The 14,210-nt window shown below is 39.6% G+C and overlaps 1 protein-coding gene across 1 annotated transcript in view; it reads right to left on the reverse strand.

The window, feature by feature from the left end:
• LOC113524963 (netrin-G1) overlaps window positions 1-12,691 on the reverse strand; it is a 25,255-nt gene extending 12,564 nt beyond the window's left edge. Inside the window, exons 1-3 of the mRNA XM_034314622.2 lie at window positions 12,414-12,691; window positions 7,646-8,532; window positions 753-1,396 (exon numbers count right to left, since the gene is read on the reverse strand). Of these exons, the coding sequence (XP_034170513.1) occupies window positions 753-1,396; window positions 7,646-7,891 (890 nt within the window). The 5' untranslated portion in view covers window positions 7,892-8,532; window positions 12,414-12,691. The remainder of the gene's footprint in view (window positions 1-752; window positions 1,397-7,645; window positions 8,533-12,413) is intronic.
• Window positions 12,692-14,210: the final 1,519 nt, after the last annotated feature.

Here is a 14,210-nt window from a genome sequence, read left to right on the forward strand (position 1 = left end):
ACGCACACACACGCACACACACACGCACAGACACACACACTCCACTGAGACCTGAACCGCTAACAATGTCATTTTATATACTATTCAGATGAGAAGTGTGTGTGTGTTCAGTGATGTTGCAGGAGGATGTGTGTGTGTGTGTGTGTGTGTAAGTGTGTGTATGTGTATGTATGTAAGTGTGTGTGTGTGTGTGTGTGTGTGTGTGTGGTAATTATGATGGATTTACACGGCACACAATAAACTCAGTATAAATCAGAGAGTGCAGGACTTTATGACACAGAGACGCGTTGATGTGTTTAATCAGCGCTGAACGTTATTCATCACTACATTACTCTCTACCCAACTGGTGTGATTCTTCATCATCATCACCTTCATCATCTTCTTCATCACCTTCTTCATCACCTTCATCACCTTCATCATCATTACCATCACCATCATCATCATCTTCATCACCACCACCATCCTCATCATCACCCAGTAAGTTACAGCTTTACCCCTGACTGTTACAAAGCGCTGAAACTGGAGACTCCTTCCGTGAATGTTAAATAAACTTCTCCAGATCAGTGATCACACAGTTATTATAAAATTCCTGTTCCTGTGAATGATCTGTTACCATCAAAGTTTTATGCTGGAAAAGTAGTTTTTACTGATTGGGTGAAATCCTAAGAATTTAAAACAGAGACATATTTATTTAATTAGATTACATTAGATAATTTTTTTAGATTAGATTTTATTTAAAGTGTCGTTCTCACCTGCCTTGGACTTTGATGTCTGAAATGGCGTAGAAATATCTGGACAGATTGTCCTCGTCCACCGTCGTGGCTCCCGTCGCGGGCCGTAAAAGTCGGACCCGTAAATCTGTCAGTGTAAAAAAGTCCCTCAGGTTTCTGGTGGTGTCTAACTGTCCGTATAAAGACGCCATGTTGTGCAGTCGTGGGCCGGCGAACAGCGCGAAACGATCTTTGATCTCGAATCGCACCGTTTTGTCGTATTTCCAGACGTAACCTCGGGAATAATCTTCGGTGCAGAAGATGTCCAGCAGCGTGCGCTGGGAAATCTCACGCACGGACCTGGGCTCCATGGCGAAGGCGTCCAGGCAGTCGGTGGCGTAGAACTGGTACGACTGCCACGTTCTCCCGTAGTCCAGAGATTTCTCCAGGACCATCTGCTCGGGTCGACCCGATTCGAACGTGATCACGATGTCGTCGGTCAGCTCGATGGTTTTGTTCCACGACAGCGTGATGTTCACCTGCAGAGGTTTGGGGTACGTCTTCCACGTGGTCGACTGCCAGAATGTGGTCGGGTTTCGACCCTCAACGTCGAACATGAGCTCGGGAGGGTGAGCGAGTTCCTCTGTAGCGGCGTCACATTCGTTATTGCACATGTACGGGTTCTCCTGCAGACGGGAAGAAAAGATACAGCGCACTATTAATAAATATTTAATTACAATTAATTATTATTCATAATTATGTTTACAGTAGAGGATTAGAGGTTTCATTCTCTTCAGTAAAACAGCACTCTTCCCCAGTGCTCAGGAAAAAACTTCAAAAATCGTTAGAAAATCTTCATTAGCAAGAAAATCTTTTTAATCCGCAACACTGAGGGTCAAAGGTCAGATTAAAAGGTCAGATTAAAAGGTATGACTCTGAGGATGTTGCTCATGAGGCTGATGTGAAAATGAAAACGGTTTAAGGAGAAAATCTGAGACAGAAACAGTGAGCTGTACTGATGAAGTGCTAAGTGACGACGTTTAAAGTGATTTGTTCTTTTCTGAGACGACTGTAGAGAATTTTCTCTCTGTATTTGAGTTCATTTTTTAAATCGTATTATTTTTTTAAATTCATGTCTCTGAGCTGTGAAGCATCGTGTGATTGGCACATAGAATAAAAATAAAATGTGTCTGTGAAGCTTTTTCTTCTTCTCCTCTTACACAGAAACCTGAGTGAAATATTTATAAATATTTATTATAATCTCTTACAGTCACTACAGGAAGTCTCTTCATTTCTCAGTTTAAATCACATGAGCTTTGTGTAATGATCTGATAATGAGCAGTGATGCATTGTGGGTATTAACAGTTTAACCTCCGGCCTCGTTAGACGGCTCCTTTAATTACAACAGCACTCATAATAAACACTAATAATAAACTATAAATTATTTAAAAAACGAAATAATTCCTACACTTTCTTTTAAACAATTTATTTTCTTTAGCTGTGTTGCTTCATAACTCTCATAAAATTAACATCCAATCATGATCCTGAATGCGTTTAAATTAATTCATAATGAACTCATTGGCAAAATATTTTCCTTACTGATTAAATTACCATGATGAAGTACAGCAACTTTACAGAAAGAGTAAATAAACACCACTGAGTCAGTTTCTTTAAAGTGAAGCGACTCGTCGTGGCTCTGAGGAAAAAGACTTCACGAGATTGCTGACGTTATTCATCTCTGATCTGCTCCGAGTGCTGAAGGAGAGAGATTCGTCTCCACGCTGGTGTTCGAGTGTTTGTGTTACTGACACCGTAGTGATCGAGTGTGTCTTCTTCTCATTAGTGCTTCTTCTGAATCACAGCACACACCACGCTGAGCTTTAATCACATTATTTATCTGTAAAGGAGAATATTTGGCTATTAAATATTTATCTGAGACTTTTTTTTCCCCTTAAACATATTTAGAATCTATTATGTTTTTAATGCTGTTTATTTTTCATGGCCTGATTGCCACATTGATCCAAACAGCACAAAGATCAACTAGCTGATGAACGTGGAGTAAAACATTTTGCCAATAATTAATGCCAGGAAAGAAACAGACTGAATTAAAATGTACTGATGAGTTTAATGATGATTCACATTAGAGATGTGATTCTTTTAAACTACTTGTTTAAATGAATCAGACTGTGTGATTTGTGATTCGTTTATTTTGCTGTTATGATTCATTTTACTTTCAAACTGCTTTTTAAAGTGATCTGAACTTTGAGTCATTTGATTCACCATTAAAACTCACTTTGGTGAATCGATTCATATGAACAAGCTGTCTATTGACTCCATCTTGCTGGTTTTGATTCATATGAACTGCCATTAAGACTCACTTTAGTGATTCATTTCTTTTAAACTCCCTCTTTAAGTAAATAAAAGTTTTTAATGAATTTGATTCATTGTGACTCATTTTCATGATTCGTTTGTTTTAAACTTTCTGTTTAGTTTGATGTCTTCAGGACAACAGCTGTGTCTTTTATACAGAATTCTATTTATAATTATATAATTATATTACTGTGAGTGTTATTGAAGACATTTTACAATAAATGAGAATCTGTACATAGGCTCCTATGTGTAGATCTTTCTGATATCACCTAATAATTATCATTAATAAATCCTCGTTGCTTTATTGGGCTCATGGTTGAGGAAGAACTTTGTTAATAAAAAGAGACCAGCTGTGTGATTCGCGTTCCCCTGACGAGTCTGTGCTTAATGTCACTGTTATTCATCCTCAGCCTCAGACTCCACTGACATTAAGATTCTCAAGAAATTGAAATCAGTCCAAAATAATCTTAAAAAGCAGGGCAAACAAACTCACAACAAGGTGGAGGTGTCACGCTAAAATCATGAACCCAGAGGGAAACGATTGCACTCAGTTTACAGCCTCGTTTATTCTGTGTGGACGCTAATCAGCTGCCAGCAATTCTTTTGGTAATGAAATGTCAGAAGCGTCTCCACTGCCTTCAGACCCAATTTACTGGAGCTTCCATGCACAACAGCATAACGACAGCTAGATAGATAGATAGATAGATAGATAGATACTAAGCTAGATCAGTGTTGTGTAGTTTTTCCCAAAGGTTCATATTCAGAATTGGGCGACTTCAGTCTAAAAGTTGTGTCAGTATCTACATGAGGAAAGTTGCTGGTATTCAGAGTCGGGTTACGCAGCTGCTTAAGTGGATTTTCCACATTCAGTTTATTAAAATCAACTGCATGTAGTTCACACCTCAGAGGTTACCAGAGATTTCTTGAGTAGAAGCGTCTGAGACAGAGTTTTTCACTGCATCCAGACCACCGCCTTTAAACACAAACACTCATCTTTACATCAGAAAAAAAAAATCAGGGATAGAAAATGCGGACTGAAGAAGAAAAAAGTGTTTTTTTTGCTGTTAAATTTAGTACGATGTAACATAAAAACAAGAGATCATTTAAAACTGAAAAATAGAAGACTAATTTGATGATACATGAATGAGACGATTTTGCGAGTGTTATAAAATCTAATAGGAGTCTTGTATAATCACCAGTATATTACTGCATGAATAGAGCTAGTCGTAATTATCACATTCATCACTGCAAAACAAAATGGCTTCCGCACGTGTCATAGAATAACACGTGATCCAGCACCGAGTGTTATTTCTGCGTTTTATCATTCTCTGTTACTCACATGCAGCAACTTGATGAAGCCATGAGATACGAAATCGAAATGTGAGCGCTGGATTGGAAGGGTTTCACTCGTTCATCCTGCTCATATGTTAATCTGTTCTTCTTCTCCTTCTCCTTCATCCTTCTGGGCACGAGAGAGAATTACACTAATCTACTCTCTCACTTTCTGCTCAAACTGAAACTGGAGACAAGAAAATCCAGGAAAATGCGGATTTTATTCCCAGTCTGGATTTTCTGAAAGCTGAAAATCCATCAGTGACTGTAAGAAAATATTTTTCACTTCTTTTCTATTTCTTTCAATTCTTTTCTTTGTGACAATATGAGTGTGATATCACTCTGATGTATCACTCCGATGTGTCACACTCGTATATCACTCTGATTTATCACTCTGATGTATCACTCCGATGTGTCACACTCGTGTATCACTCTGATGTATCACTTTGATGTATCACTTTGATGTATACACTCGTGTATCACTCTCATGTATACACTCATGTATACACTCATTTATACACTCGTGTATCACTCTGATGTATCACTCTCATGTATCACTCTCATGTATACACTCATGTATACACTCATTTATACACTCGTGTATCACTCTGATGTATCACTCTGATGTATCACTCTCATGTATACACTCTGATGTATACACTCGTGTATCACTCTGATGTATCACTCTCATGTATCACTCTGATGTATACACTCGTGTATCACTCTGATGTATCACTCTCATGTATCACTCTGATGTATACACTCATGTATACACTCGTGTATCACTCTTATGTATCACTCTGATGTATCACTGATGTATCACTCTGATGTATCACTCCGACGTGTCGTCACACTCATGTATCACACTGCAGTTGTAAAGGTGAACCTGAACTCAGAGAAAAGAATAATAACCGTGTTTTTGCTCTTCGTCTCGATTCTGCAGCTAAAAATAAAATAAAGGTTACCTCCCTCCTGCACTAAACCTCTCTCACACACTCCATCTTCTCTCTCTCAGCGTGTGTGTGTGTGTGTGTTTGTGTGTGTGTGTGTGTGTGTTTCCACGCTGGGTTCAGGTGATAAATGAATGTGAGAGGTGATACATATGGAAAAGTAACATGACAATAAACCACAGCAATAAACAAAGTGATCACATCGAATAAAAATATGAAATACTTGTTTAGAAATTATTTATTATTAATTATTATTTATATTATTTATTATTTATACTCTGTTTTGTGTGTTTTTAGAAACAATTATTAAAAAAAATCTCTAATTGTGATGAATAGCAGATGGATGTTTACTGTGGAGTACAAAGACAGACAGACAGGCAATGAGACAGACAGACAGAGAGACAGACAGACAGTGAGACAGAGAGACAGACAGACAGACAGTGAGACAGACAGTGAGACAGAGAGACAGTGATACAGAGAGACAGAGAGACAGACAGACAGACAGACAGACAGTGAGACAGAGAGACAGACAGACAGTCAGTGAGACAGTGAAACAGAGAGACAGAGAGACAGACAGACAGACAGACAGTGAGACAGAGAGACAGACAGTGAGACAGACAGACAGATAGAGAGACAGACAGTGAGACAGTGAGACAGACAGTGAGACAGTGAGACAGAGAGACAGTGAGATAGACAGTGAGACAGAGAGACAGACAGACAGTCAGTGAGACAGAGAGACAGACAGTGAGACAGACAGACAGACAGAGAGACAGACAGTGAGACAGTGAGACAGAGAGACAGACAGACAGACAGACAGACAGAGAGACAGACAGTGAGACAGACAGTGAGACAGAGATACAGTGAGACAGACAGACAGTGAGACAGAGAGACAGACAGTGAGACAGACAGACAGACAGACAGAGAGACAGAGAGTGAGACAGAGAGACAGAGAGACAGAGAGACAGACAGTGAGACAGACAGACAGTGAGACAGACAGACAGAGAGACAGTGAGACAGAGAGACAGACAGACAGTGAGACAGACAGACAGACAGTGAGACAGAGAGACAGACAGTGAGACAGAGAGACAGACAGACAGACAGACAGTGAGACAGAGAGACAGTGATACAGAGAGACAGAGAGACAGACAGACAGACAGACAGACAGACAGTGAGACAGTGAGACAGAGAGACAGAGAGACAGACAGACAGTCAGTGAGACAGTGAAACAGAGAGACAGAGAGACAGACAGACAGACAGACAGTGAGACAGAGAGACAGACAGTGAGACAGACAGACAGATAGAGAGACAGACAGTGAGACAGACAGTGAGACAGTGAGACAGAGAGACAGTGAGATAGACAGTGAGACAGAGAGACAGAGAGACAGTCAGTGAGACAGAGAGACAGACAGTGAGACAGACAGACAGACAGAGAGACAGACAGTGAGACAGTGAGACAGAGAGACAGAGAGACAGACAGACAGACAGACAGACAGAGAGACAGACAGTGAGACAGAGATACAGTGAGACAGACAGACAGTGAGACAGAGAGACAGACAGTGAGACAGACAGACAGACAGACAGAGAGTGAGACAGAGAGACAGAGAGACAGACAGTGAGACAGACAGACAGTGAGACAGACAGACAGAGAGACAGTGAGACAGAGAGACAGACAGACAGTGAGACAGAGAGACAGACAGTGAGACAGAGAGACAGACAGACAGAGACAGTGAGACAGAGAGACAGTGAGACAGAGAGACAGACAGACAGAGACAGACAGACAGAGACAGTGAGACAGTGAGACAGAGAGACAGAGAGACAGTGAGACAGGTATATTGATAGACCTCATCAATGAAATCTTGTGACATGCTGAAAGATTTATTTTGAGTTTAATCTCACAGTATTTTCAGTTACTTTATTTATTTACTGTCACTCTGCAGATATAAAAAGCTTGGTTTGGAGAGTGAGAGCAGGAACACTGAGTCTGTAATAGAGCGTCACGCTCACATCTGTGTCTTTATTTCACAATTTATTCAGGATTTATTCACAATTTATTCATTCAACCAGGCTTCAGTGTTTATGGGGAGTAGGGAATAGGGAGTAGGGAATAGGGAATAGGGAGTAGGGAATAGGGAGTAGGGAATAGGGCACAAGGGTCCCTAAACTTCACGTGTCAGTATTAATAATAAAGAGAATAATCTGTCAAATGTCACTATTTCTGACTCTACACTATAAAACAAAAGATAAAGAAGATAAAGGAGATAAAGGAGATAAAAGTGCACTGACCAGAGCGCAGTAGATCTCGGGCGGTTCTCCGCACGTGATGTTCTCCGGCTCCAGATTCACTTTGACGTACTTGGTCATGTCGGTGGATTCCGGCTGGCACGCCATGTAATGCCACACGAGTCCATCGTCTGTGTAAAGTTGTGATCTGCAGACGTCGTAGTGCCCCCATGAGGCCGGAGAGTGCTGTATCGCACGGCTAATACACACCCAACACGCCTGCAGTGCTAACGCTAACGCTAGCTGCATGGCTGCTAAATCATTTGCAACGGATAACAACGACGGAAATAAAACACGGAATCTGAGGCTTGATTTTAGGATGTTTAGGTTTGTAAAGGCAGCATGCTAGCGCTAGCGCTGATTTAGCCGATTCAGAATTTTGTAAAAATTTACTTTACAGTCTTTAGCAGATTGAAATGTATTGCAAAATACGGCTACAAAATAGAGAGCTAGCCGTCAGAAAAAGAGTAAAACATGCACGTGTCAGTCATTATATAATCTGAGAACAGCGCTAAATGTGAAATGCTAGCATGCGCTAATCATCAGACAAAAGTCTTTACATAATTCACTTTTTACTCAAGTTGTTTTCTGTCACATAAGCATGTGACGTGCGTCATCAAGGGAAAAAATTCACTTTTTTCTCCAAACTTTGCAGCAAATCTGCCAATAAATATTAGAAATGGATTGTAAAAAGCGCCACACGTCTGAAAAGATGAAAACAGAAATAGTTTTTACTCCTCAGATGGTCCGATGTGCTGCTCAATGCCACTGTGAGGCTTTGAAAGTTTTTTTTTTAAACTGTGCGGCTTTTTAAAAAAGTTTCTTCAAAGAAGTTGTAGCCTTGTCAGTCAGACTTCTCGCTAGTCGCCGTTTCCTGTGAGATCGTTCATCTACGAGGAATAAACGGAGAAAAAAGGAAAGAAAAGGGAAATTAGTGCATTAACAAAGTGAAGCTAACGATATAAATTCCTACTGAACTCTGTGATTATAACAATTAATGGATAAAAAATTCCACAAATAATTACGCAGGCATTTAAAATAAGAAAATGAAAATGCAAATGAAATAAAAATGACACATTTCACACACACGCACTTTACAATTCACTTCACACTCACTGAGACACTCGTATCGGAAATTGTTTCTGTCAGAATATAAACACGTATAAAATTAGCATGACTGTATTTGTGTTTAGCTCGCACTGTACTTTGTTTACTTTAACGTGTTAAAACGTCTTTCGCACCGATTCCCATCTATTCAAGCTTTCAGTGTGCGCGAATGCTAAACGTGTCAGGCTAACACTAACGCAGCACTGCCCCCTGCTGGATATCTGCTGATTATGAGAGTGAAGGTCTTTAACGTTATGGTTAAGTTGTAGAACGTTAACAAGTTGTTTTTGTTCACTACGTTGTTGCAAAGTAGTAGGCCACGCCTCCTTCATTGGGCGTGACAGGTACAGAGGCTACGCCTCCTACGTTGGGGCCGATAAACAGAGAAGGAATGCCTCCTGCACTGAATCTTACAGGCCTCTTTAACTTCAGCTTACAGGCACACAGGCCACGCCCCCTTCACTCTCATTTAGACACAGAGGCCACGCCCCCTTCACTGAGACTGATAGGTACAGAGGCCACACCTGATTCATTCGGACTAACATGTCCAAAGGCCACGCCTCCTTCACTCTCATTTAGGCACAGAGGCCACGCCCCCTTCACTTTCATTTAGACACAGAGGCCACGCCCCCTTCGCTTTCACTTGCACATAGAGGCCACACCTCCTTGACTGTCACTTACACACCGAGGCCACGCCTCCTTCGCTGTCACTTACACACAGAGGCCACGCCTCCTTCGCTGTCACTTACACACCGAGGCCACGCCTCCTTCGCTGTCACTTACACACCGAGGCCACGCCTCCTTCGCTGTTACTTACACACCGAGGCCACGCCTCCTTCGCAGTCACTTACACACAGAGGCCACGCCTCCTTCGCAGTCACTTACACACCGAGGCCACGCCTCCTTCGCTGTCACTTACACACCGAGGCCACGCCTCCTTCGCTGTCACTTACACACCAAGGCCACGCCTCCTTCGCTGTCACTTACACAGAGATGTTTACATGTGTATATACTGTATGTTTATTTTATATCTGTACCTCTGATTTTGTTTTCTCTAATAAAAATATTGTAAAATAATTAAAGTGACAGCGAGAGAGTTTGAGTCAGACGTTTTTCAATAAAATGTTTTAAATTGATCACGTCTGTGTGTAAGGAGCAAAAACACACCTCCATACACACAGGTTATTCGTCTTTATTTCAGCTCTACATGAGAACATTACGTGTGTGTGTGTGTGTGTGTATGTGTGTGTGTGTGTGTGTTTACGCGAGCGACGACAGCAACACGAGCTCCTCTATAATCCGCACAGGCTATTTATACACTTCAGTCCAATCCAGTCACATTGCATATTTTATAAGCCTTAATGGAAACATCGGCGCTTTCAGCGACTCCTGTTTCTCTGACAAATTAAATTACAAACAACAGCATTTATTTTTATTTAGCGCGTAGTGAACAGTAAAAGTGTGTGTCCTTCAGAGACGAGAACAACAACACAAAAATCTCAGTACCCGATCGTGTGTGTGTGTGTGTTTCACGAATCTCTAAACAGTCTAATTTCAACCAATGAAAACTGTTAAGTTAATTGAACAGGAAGCCACGCCCAGACTCAGATGACCACGCCCTTTACGCTGGTACTGATAGCCATCGAGGCCACGCCTCCTTCAGTAGGCCAACAGGTACACGGATCATCTGCTGTAACAGGTGTGGTCTTTATACCTGTCGGTACCAGTGTAAGAGGCGTGGCCTGTGTGCCTGGGCGTGGCCACGCTTATATTTGATAGTAAACCTGCTTATCATTCATCTATGAGGAATAAAAGGAGAAAAAAGGAAATTACTGAATTTTTGCGTTTGCATCCCATCATGCACTGCAGTAGATTAGTGCCCATACCACGGTATAATCATAATAATACCCATAATGCACTGGGGTGTGTTGGTCATTAAAATATGATGCTTTAACAATATATTTTAAATTATGTGTAAGTTTTGATATGCAAATTATTTCATAAATATGCAAATTAATGCATGATGTCATTTCGTGATTGTGTATATTCATGAGCTGATTTGCATATCAGATAAACTGCAGTGACCGTAAACACACACACACACACACACACACACACTAAACTCATATCTAAACACGTAAACAACATTTTAGCACATACTCACATCACGTCTATAGCAGATGTTGACTTTATTCCTAAGATCTCGCATCTCATTAAACTCGTCTGATTTTAACGTCAGTAAACACTCGACAGTAAACAGCGTTAATGAGGCGGCAGCCACGGCGAGCGGTGCATCTGCCTTCACACTCACATTAACAGAATTATTCCTAAACCATAGAATCTACCAACTGTGCATTAACTAGTCAGTATTTATCTCCAGTCTGAGTGTTTAGTGTACATCATACCCCATTACACACACACACACACACACACAATTAACACCTTAATCAGCACTGATTTAAACACTACGACACTAAACATGACTTCATCTGATTTAAGAACATTTAATCAGGCACATGGAGATTTACTAAGAGTCCATGAAACATGTCGATAAACAGAAGCAAAAAACCTCCACACGCAATTTCTCGTCATGAATAAACACCTACAGCGCTGCATTTAACACCTGCAGCATTGTAACGAGGCGTTTTAATTTAACGCAGTAGAGCGAACGCTTAAATGTGAACTTCCAGATTTATAGCCTTATTTCTGCACTTGAGGTGTTAAATCAGCATTTAAGGTGTTAATTCTGCACTGAATATGCTAATTAGGTATTAACAGTTTACATTAGGCCATACTACACATGTTAATCCAGCAGTTTAGATGTTAATACCATTCTGTAGATGTTTAATTAATTATTTTAGGCTTTAAGTCCTAAAAGTAGGTGTTACTATAGCATTTTATGATTTTCCCCCACACTTTAGGTGTTAATTCAGCATATTAGGTGTTAATTTGGTGTTCTGAGTATTCATTTAAACATCTAAAATCTAGATTTCAGCTTTAACAGCATCACCAACATCACTGTGTCACAACATTTAAGCTTCGAATTTAACACTTTAGGAGGTAATGAAACACTGCTGGTGTTTATTCAACATTTAAGGTGTTTGTTTAACACAGTAAGTGTTAATACACTGTTTCAGGTCCTAATTCAGTGCTGTAGGTGTGCATTTATTATTATTTTTATTTAAATTTTAGGTATTACTTTAACACTGTAGGTGTTCATTCGGCATTCCAGGTGTTAATTCTACTCTCTAGGTGTTTTGTGTGTTAATTCAGTGTTAATTCATTTTACATTTTAGGGTTTTTTCCGCACTGTCAGTGTTAATTCAGGATTTTAGGTGTTGATTCTGTATTCTACGTGTCAATTTCCTTCATGCAGATTAAAGCAGATTTACGATGCGACTATTTCTGAAATAAACAACTACAAATTTGTTGATGTGTTTGAAAAAAGTGGAAGGTTCCAAGTAGAACCCTGTCAGAGATCTAGAACCATCAACCATCCAAAGAACCCATGAGGAACCTTTTATTCTACGAGTGCTCCACGATCAGGCTGCTGAGTCTGAGTCAGGATCTGATCAGCGTTCTGAGTCTAACTGCTCATTTTGTTTATATTTAGTAATGTGAGTCAGGTATGATAACACACACACACACACACACACACACTCACCTGCATGGATCCCGGAGTTCTCCGATTTTAATCCACATCTTCACTTCATCACAACTTCAGCCATAAAAACAGGAGAATCTCTCCACTAAGCCCACGTCGCTTCTCCATCCACATTAATAACTACTCAAATATGTTTTTTAAAATAAATGAATGTTTTCAGTGTCTCTCTCTCTCACACACACACACACACACACACACACACTCCTGTCTGTCTCCGCGGAGTGTGTGTGAGGGTTTGAGCGTGTTTATCCAGGGTGGAGGTTGAGGAGATGATGGTGTTCCTCTCAGAGTCTCACTCACATCTGAACATCTCCACATGGACAGAGTGAGAGTACATCAGGATCCGACACTCAGGCTGCTGCTGGGTCCTAAAACCCACCGAGCTATGGGCTGCGTTCCATATGACACCACAGGATGTGTTCCAATAGTGTTTACAGCACACACTCTTCCACTTGCCCTTGCCATCTCCTCCGAGTCCTGGTACTCGGAATGCAGGAGGAAAAAAAACAACTGATTGGGAATTCTGCAATGAAACATCCATCTAAGACGGAATTCCGAGACGTGAGATCCTCCTTAAACCAGAATCATTTTCTTTGCAGCAATTTTAACGTTATAAAGCAGGATGTCTTGAGAAAAAGTTTGTGAATCTATAGATTGAATTTATAGATTTCTACACTAATTATATTTTCCTCTTTTTATTGTATTGGTTCATCTAACGTCTATCCTGATTTCTTTATATAATCCGTCCAATAATGAAACAGTAAATCAGCCCCAAAGCCGGATGCGTTGCTGATGCTACCACCACCGTGCTTCTCCAGACTGTATTGTTAGCATTCAGTGCCCCTTTTATTTTTACAGAGATAATTCCCAGCAGTGAAGCATGGTGGCGGTAGCATCAGGGATCGACGCTACCTCCACCATGCTTCACAGGGTTTAGTGTTAATGTTCAGTGCCTCTTTTCCACAGCAACACATCAAAGTGACAATGACATCACAACATCGTGCTTTAGTTCAAATATCACAATAATACGACTATAAAATCCTTCACCTCTAAAATCCATCCAGCAAAAAGTTACAAAACGTTTTATTCTGCATTAATCTCTATTAACGTTTATCTGACTGTCGGTTCATCTATCTAAATGATCAACTACAGAATTATATTATTAAATAATGTTTTATTATTAAATATTAATAATAATGTACATCTTTACATAATGACAGTGTTTTAAATCATTCATTCTAAACTTTAATATAGTGCTTTGTTTTAGATTGTGTTCATTCTAAAAACTAATATTTGTGCATTTGGACAAACATTTATGATAAAATATTAACATTAATAACATTAATTTGAGTATTTTAAGAACTATAATTATAATTTTGGGAAATTAAAATTAAATTAAAATTGGTGTTATATATTTTTATTTTTAGGCTGCAATATTTTTCTCTCTTTTCATGTTGCTGTGGATTTTTTAAAATTTATTTATAATATGATAACTAACTTTTGATATTTAATAAACAATAACTTGAATAAAAAACACATTTTTGTTGGATAGTATTTGTTTATTTTATATTTAAATGTTTATTCTCTGACACTAACCCCAAGAATAACCTAAACCTGATTTTTAAAAAAATCAAAGAATAAAAATGAAAAGGGAATTTTTAATTGTATGTATATTTATGTTGTAATAAATGTGCTATAGTGATGTCAGGTGGTTTACTTACGCAATATTAATAATAATAATTTTATTGTTTTTTATGTAATCGAACTCTGTGTGACCTGCGAATGAACTCATGAACT

Source organism: Pangasianodon hypophthalmus, chromosome 21 (assembly GCF_027358585.1).
Source record: "Pangasianodon hypophthalmus isolate fPanHyp1 chromosome 21, fPanHyp1.pri, whole genome shotgun sequence".
NCBI classification, from domain to species: domain Eukaryota; kingdom Metazoa; phylum Chordata; class Actinopteri; order Siluriformes; family Pangasiidae; genus Pangasianodon; species Pangasianodon hypophthalmus.